At 34.2% G+C, this 8,256-nt stretch overlaps 1 protein-coding gene across 2 annotated transcripts in view; it reads left to right on the top strand.

The window, feature by feature from the left end:
- Positions 1-406: 406 nt before the first annotated feature.
- Positions 407-8,256, top strand: part of LOC119644567 (innexin shaking-B) — a 131,319-nt gene continuing 123,469 nt past the window's right edge. The window contains exon 1 of one of the 2 annotated variants that reach the window (XM_038044155.1): positions 407-525. Coding sequence is in view for 1 of the 2 variants with exons in the window: in XM_038044154.1 (XP_037900082.1) it covers positions 2,549-2,877 (329 nt within the window). In the remaining variant the exon portion in view is untranslated. Of the gene's footprint in view, positions 526-2,548; positions 2,878-8,256 lie in introns of those variants that run through there. The other variant, XM_038044154.1, reaches the window with a different exon arrangement.

Raw genomic sequence — 8,256 nt, 5'->3', positions numbered from 1 at the left:
GATTGAGATTGAGAGTGAAAGGACGAAAGAGCGAGAGAGCCAATAAAACAGAAAAAAAAAAAAAAAAAAAAAAAAAAAAAAACAAAGGGAACGAAGGCCACATCCCCCCGACCCCCATCTATATTTAACCAACAACTGTAAGAAGAGAGCCCATTACAGACAGAGTGAATAAACTAAAAGCATTTTATAAATACTCATCATAATCATCGACACGCACAAATTGAGTGATCGAATAAATCAGCGAAAAGTCAATAGAGAAACATAAATTTAAAACACTAAGCTGAAGCAATCAAAGCAAGGTTTCGCAAGAATTTACAAAAAAAAAATAAATAAATAAATAAACATAAATAAATAAATAAAATAAAATAAAAAACTAAACTAAAAAAAAAAAAAAAAAAAAAACAAAAACAAAAAAAAAAAAACTACAAAGGAAACACAAATCGATATAACGAAGGAAGTTCAAGGAGAAAGGAAACTCATAACGTTTATCAACCTATAGTTACTAGAGTGGAAAGCACTTCATAAGTATGCACTTTTTCATTTCCTTTTCAAATGACTTATATACATTTATATCTATCTCTATATATATATTTATATATATATACATATATATATATATATATACATAAAATAAAACTTTCTAGATATATGATAATGTAAATATGCTAATCAGCTCACAAACTCCGATACAAGAAGACTGAAAACGTAAATACATGTTAAAAGTATAGCAAATTATATAAAAAGTAGTGAGCCCAATGATGACGAGAGACTGATAGCATTCAAATTCGAGACGTTAACAACGATACCTAGTAAATGTAAAAGAAATGGTAAGATCAGTGAAGGTTATGATGGGAAATATTTTTTTTTTTTTGTTTTTTTTTTAAACTCCATTCCGAACAACATTTGAAAGATAGATCATTTATTTTGAAACCGATTCTATTTTTAATAAAAAATTATACGGCAGTGTTTGGTAAAAGGCAAGCAATAGCAGTATATAAATGGGTGTTCTGTCAACCACGATGGCGATGCAGTGAGTGAGGAAAGCTGAAGTTGAAGTGAAAAAGAACTTTTGCACGATCCTGAATTTTGGATCTACGAATCATTACTAGAACGTGGCAAAGGTGAGCCAAAGCGTTCGTATAAGAAATAATAGAGCATTACAAGCGCGAAGTTGTTGCGCAGTTATAAGAAATAAAAAAGGAAAAATAGCAGATATAATCCAGTAATAGTATGCGATAGACCAGACCCAGCTTTCCTGGATCTTTAATTCATGAAATTATTTGGAACGTTCGCTTCAACACTGCAAGCCGCGTTACTTTAAGTTTGAGGAATGAGTTTTGAAAGTATTTTGATAAGAGTTCGCCGTAGTTGTATAACTGGGGAGAGAAAGAATCCATGTTGAATGCTGCTTAAGAAATATTGTGGTATTGTGTTTTAATAACACAAACAATTTTACAAATTTTTTATTTTCCCAAGGCTCAATACTTTTTAAATAAATCTTAGTTGTAGGAAGCAATAAGATTAGCCAAGGATTAGTTAAAAGTCTGTTGTTGTGCATTCGTCCGTTACTTGATATATATGCTTCGATAGACTCTTAAAATATGCATATATTCGTTGCGATCGAAACTGTCTCCCAAGAATGTCTGCGCCTGTCTTTCTGTCTGTCTGTCTGTCTGTCTATCTATCTATCTATCTATTTACATGTTCCAAAATTATTCGTAGATAATCTGAGAAGTCATATCAATCAAGGTCACTTAGAGCGAAAATACATATGCACTTGTTAGTCTCTTAACATCTATCTCTACTCTCGCATACGTATATAGAAATACATATGTAAATATTTACATGCACATAATAGGGTTAATTTCGTTTTACTTTCGATTACTAAAACAAAAAATCATACAATTAAGAGCCGGTGAGGTGACGAACATATATATACATATACATACAAAAAGAATCAATTGCGTGTTAGTTATGCTTTGCTTAGGTAAACGTTGATAAGAATCTTTTAATTGTTTGTGGTTTTTTCATTTTCATTTTCATTTAATGTTTTTTTTTTTTTTTTTTTTTTTTTTTTTTTTTGAAGTAAATGCAATTTAATTTAAAAGCTAACAAAATGTTACACGAACATAACATAACAATATTTATGAAAACATTCATCGAATTAATTATAAAACAAGTTTTAATGTTATATGGGTACATAGAAGGAACAAAGACTAAAGTACAACGAGAAGAAGGCGTTTAAAATTTTTAATATAACTATGTAAATATTAAAACGAAAAAAAAAAAAAAAAAAAAAAAGAAAAAGGAAAAAGGAACTTAATAACTATTTACATACATCTATTTGCTCAATGGGCCGGTAATGCAACGATGACTACACTACAGCACGCCAAGTAACATGCGATGTGTTTGCTCTTTTTTTTTTGTTTTTTTTTTTTTGTTTTTTTTTTTCTTCATACACAACGAGTCGGAAAAAATTGTTTAAAACTTTTATTTTACAAGAACTGTTTCATTTATTTATTATTGCTGTTATTTAATTAATATATAAATGTATAAAACGGAACCTTTTAGTAGACGCGGTAGTTTAAGATCCCTGCGCAGTGCTCCTTTACTTAGCACTGTCCTAGAGAGCACATTGTCATTGACACGCATACATCCGATAACGTCATTGGAGTTACCGGGTCTTGATTACGCTGTTCAATCGCAGACAGCGATATCGGCACATCATCGCGAACTAGGTACTTCGTTACGTAGCGGTATTGCTGCTATAACTACCGCAACATCGGTTACACAATCGCAGAGCACACTAAAGGGACGCTTGGCTACACAAGGTTCAATACGTCACACAGATATAAAACGTAATTTACCACCAAAACGGTATGTAAATGTTTTATACATTACTGATTAGCGATAATTCTGTTAGCCCTGATAGAATAAGCGAAGAGTTAAGTATGAAAAAAAAAAAAAAAATCGACTTTGCATGCAATGTATGGAAATGAACGACCAATGGGTCGATCTTGACCATATATAAATATATCTTTTGAAGTTTTATTGTATCGCATTAATATTTCCTAAGAAGCTATTCATTAAAAGTAATAAAAATAATAAGAAAGAAAATTATATTCGGACGTGACCGAATCTCTTACATCCATCACCCTTATCCTAAATAAAGCCAAAAAAAAAAAACGACGACATGATCTTCTAATGCTCTATAATATGGATTGAGCGCGGCTGAGTTTTTTGCTTTATAGGCATGTGGGTGTTGTAGGCGTGTCTTTCGAAAAGTTCAAAATTCTTTTGCAAATTTGTAAGCTTTCCCTGCATTTTCGCTTACGGGAGAATCCTTACTACACACACTACACATTTCGGCGGACGGAGAGACAACTTGCGTGCAAGACGTTGCAACGTTTCTGCCAAATTTGAAGTCGATAGCCGCATTTTTGCGGCCAGGAAAATGTTTACAACAAATATTACACGGACGGACAGACGGACATACTTAAATCGATTTCGAATTTGATGCTTATGAAGAATATATATACTTTGTGGGGTCTCAAAGGCTTCCTTCTGGGCGTTGTCAACCTTTTGATAATGATAATGAATGAACGCCTTGTCCTTCGGTGAAGGGGCATAGTTTCCCTTGCCTTCGGTTCTTAGCACAAAGAGTATATTACGGCTTAGGTCTATTTATTTCTAATCTTTCGACAAACTGAAATGTTTTCTCCGATCCCGACATCTTTGCTTGTGCTAAACTTTGCTAACCTACGTATTTTACCTGACATGATTACCTTTATTTTCTTATTTAATATTCAACTTGTCATATTGCATAGCATATAAAGCAACGAGCTGTTGAGAGGAGACGAATATGGTCAGAACAATGCAAAATCTTCTGCCGTGTGTCGAATACACATAAATCTGATATCAAGACCGAAATGTACATTTGCATGCTAGAAACGGAATAACAAAATTAATGTAATTGAATTCTCTGGCGGTGGATGAGTGTAAGGAAAGCCGCGAGAGAGAGAGAGAGAGAGAGAGAGAAATAAAATTTGATTACTAATTACCAAAAGCATTTATTACGGGCCACTTAAAGGATACAAACAAAACTGAATCCCTTATAAAACACTCTAAGAGTTAAGAGTGCTATTAACGGTATGCGTAAAACTCATCCCTCATCCCTCATCCCTCATCCCTCATTTTTTATTATAAAAAAAGAAACGAAAAGAATCTCTTCTAACGACTTTATATGCTCCTTCGTATAGATTAAATATTATTATTATTATTATTATATACTTATGATGATAATTTATATTTAGGTTTTATAAATGAAATTTTCTTTATACCTGATAAAGAAGAGCTGGCACAAGCAAAGACCTCACTGGCGATGATGTAGCACTTCATTCAGAAAATATTTTTCTTTTATTATGGAAGCTCTCGAGTTGCTACGACAAAGATTTTTATATCGTACATGTTTTTATGATATTATCCATGGCATATCTAGGTGTGCATAGTAACAGGCAAAGTAACATATATTTTACATAATTAAAATTAAGGATTCAATCTTCTTCCGTATATATGGAATATGATAGCAGACAATGCAATGCGCACACATGCTGTTTGACTATTCGAATAATTAAGCTCTTCAATATAAAATATGAAACTTGATATGTTCATTAGAAGCTTTCTTAACTTAGACGAAGATACGTTTTAAACATATTTAAGATCACAACTTATTCGAAATAACACAGAAATATGAAACTGAGAGCAATTAGGATTAACTCTGCAAATCTCTTTAGAACTTTTTCAAATATGCTCCTTAAGGAGCGATACGCGATTTGTTTGTTTCCCTTCCATATTTTTTTTTCTGCCACTCTTTCCAAAACTAAACAATTACCTTGAGAACCTATAGTAACGATCACGAATTTCAGCGTTCAAAGTTATTGTCCACATATCGCAAATCATTTCTGTTTAGCAAATTACTTCAATGTGTGTATGTATCATATTTTGTAAACTCTTCGGACATGGAAGTTCGCAATCCATATATCGGAGACTTCCGAATAACACACCTTCACATACAGCTTCAATTACGACGATAATGCAATGTAGTAAACTTAGTTGTTTCTTATTTGTATTCAAAATGGCGATTTATCTTCTTCTCAACAATCCCTTTAGTCCCGGTGCAATCTTGTGAAACGCTCCACGTTGGCGACGCGGCGTCTATGCAAAGAATATTGCGAGCATATATTGCGCCGTTCATTCATCAAACCTTTTATTCTTTATATTATATATTACGTATCTATTATGTATGCTATAGAATAGCTAGTTTGAAGCCATTCGTTTCAGTGTACGCGCTTCCATGCCGCCAGAAACAGATGAGCGATATGATCCTATCTAAGACAAGTGCCTTGTTTTAGAATGTATTTATTCCTCTTTAGCGAACATTTCCGCGAAAACTAACAGAACCATTCGGCGATCATTATGCGAGAATTTACTTTACACAAGTCTGCTTCACACAAACTCGACTAGTTTATCGGAAATAACGTCGCAAAGGCACAGGAATACACACGTGATTGCGTTTCTCGTACATTCTACATAACCAATATGAACGCATTCATTCGTGTGCTCTTGCGACTCTATCGCGGGTAAGGTATATTCCATCGAACGTATTGACTTTGTAGATCGTGCCGAAAAAACCACAGCCCCCACATAAGCGTGTCATCCCCCTGCGTGCATTCTTTCCACGTTATTGCGCGTAAATTGGCTGAGTTTGTGAAGAAAACAAAGTGACTTCCGGGGCCCCTTCTTTTCAAGGCATTTGAAAAACGGACCGGATTCTTACGAGAAATTCGCCGATTTTTTAAGACAATGAAGATAGAACACTGTTTAGTAATTCTTACATGGAGCTATCTGTGCCTTTCCTTTTACATGCCTTTTGCAATCAAAATAAGGACGATTTTTACTGGTTATCGGTAACAATTCACTCTTTACGGTAACCATTAAGATCTCCACTGACGGTTACTAGCCGGAACTCATGTTTGGTTCTTTGAAAGTGTTCTTTACAATGAATAAGCGGGGAAAGTTTTCTCGAGTTATTCGGCTTTCGCTCGCAAGGCATTGAAGAGATAAGCGTAATGTAAAGAGGAAGACATAGTGTAGGAATAAGTGAGATACCCAGGTAACCATTTAAATACTTCGGTGCAAGGTTAGGGAGATTGCAGCCAAGCTCGTGGTTACACTGATTTACCGTTTATCTGCTAAAACCCAATGTATAAATTTGAGGTGAACTTTCTTATACTTATAACTTTCGCATCGAATGACTATCAAGTAATAAACGCATACGATAAGTAACGGGACGCAATTCGTTCTTCTTCGGAATGGTTTGGTACTCTGTCAGGGATGTAAATCCAATTTATTGAAACATCTGAAGACCATAATAATGAAATGAAAGTAAAGAGCATACAGGAGTATAAAAATTAATATATTTCATCAAGTTACTTACATTCCATAGAGACCTCCCGTTTTCATTTGTGATCATTTTGTTTCTTATATGGAATATAACCTTAAAATTTTAATGAGTTTACCTCCGAAATGTTTGACAAATTGTTGTTTATACATATTTAAAAAATTTTCAGCTCATCTGAGTGTTTTCTATTAACAAATACTTTGAGCAAGTACAAAATTTAGGTTCACTGTATGATGAATACTAAATATCAAAGACGTTCTTTATATTTGTATCCATCAGAGAGAACGAAGGCAAATGTAAATTCTTCCTTTGTTTTTGACATCCAATCCAAATATCCAAACAAAGATCTTATGAATTTTTTCTCTATATTCCTGACCGTTCGTCTCTCCGTCCGTCCATGAAAACACCTCTTCGCCCATGAATGCGGTGTCAAAACGCATACTGTCACAAGATAACTGAAACTTGATGGCTTGTAGTTTAGAATCTAAAGCAAAACCTATAGCAAGTAGCAGTAGAGACACATCGGCCACTAAAGTCAGCAAGAGCGTCAATGAAGAAATAACTGTAAGAGATCTTTAGCAAACATAAAGCCACCAGTTACAAGATTTATAAAAGAAATTTCAACGAAAACTTAATGCAAAAGCTTTTCAAAATCATCGGAAAAGTCAATAGAAAACTCCTGCGACTAATAATTAATAAAAGTTATTCAACCTTGTTCGTTTTTTTTTTTTTTTCTTTCTCAAAACTGAGCACCAAAGGTGGTGCGCTTTGAAAACTGACTACAACTTCTTTATTTGCTGTTGTTAGTCATAAATTACTTTGACTCCATATACTATACGTGGGATCATTATTTTCCAATTATCGTTCATTTTGAAAGTGTTTCCCAAATTCTTAGCAATTGCAGTCGCTAAGCATTCACCTTAAATTGCGTTTGTTAAAACGGCCGCCAAAAATTCAGCTAAGAAGCGGAGGCAAAAAAAAGACCTGAAAAATTATACTTTCCTGAGAGTATCATATTCACACAGCAGTGCGGGAAGGTATACCGCCAGTTTTGTGAGGGGTTTCAGTGGGTGCAAGCTCTCCTCCACCGAGTTACGTTTCAGATGCCTGCCTCCTCCTTGAAACATACACACACACACACACACGCACACACACACACGTACACGTACACATGCCTGTGCGATAATATATATGGCTGAGAGACTTAGTCAGTTTTAAATCGTGGCGATTTTTTTTGACACCCTACATCATTTATTGTACAAGGGTATATTAAATTTGTGCCAATATATATACAATATCCAAAATGAATTGAGACAAATCCATCTTTTACTATACCAATCTAAGCCTGTCTGTCTGTGCGTCTGTCGATTTGATGTCTGCTCAGGACTTTTCAAGTATTTTGATGCAATTTGATACTCGGACGCATTCATTGTTGTTGAAAATGATTCGGATCGGAGCACATTTCCGACCAATTCTTATACGATGCGTTTGGTTGTTGCCTTTGAAGTTGTCATAAGAACAACAGTTTCAAGCAAAGTAGCGTAGATTATTTAATAGTGGGCCATTCCCTATTTTTCTTTCCATCTTTATGAATAAGGAGAGGGAATATACGAATGCGAATAATGTGCCCATTTTCTACAATCATTAATGTGCTCTTCGTGACTTTTAGACATGAGCATCTAAGCTGGTCGTAAAAGTATTATTGCCATTATTTGTGTAAACCAATAATTTTTACGTATTCAACTCCGACATGTGGAACTATACTAGTTTCTGCATTCAATTTGTAATGTTTAGCT

The sequence above is a fragment of the Glossina fuscipes genome, unplaced genomic scaffold (genome assembly GCF_014805625.2).
Source record: "Glossina fuscipes isolate IAEA_lab_2018 unplaced genomic scaffold, Yale_Gfus_2 0, whole genome shotgun sequence".
Taxonomy (NCBI): domain Eukaryota; kingdom Metazoa; phylum Arthropoda; class Insecta; order Diptera; family Glossinidae; genus Glossina; species Glossina fuscipes.
This window is presented reverse-complemented; position numbering and strand designations above follow the sequence as displayed.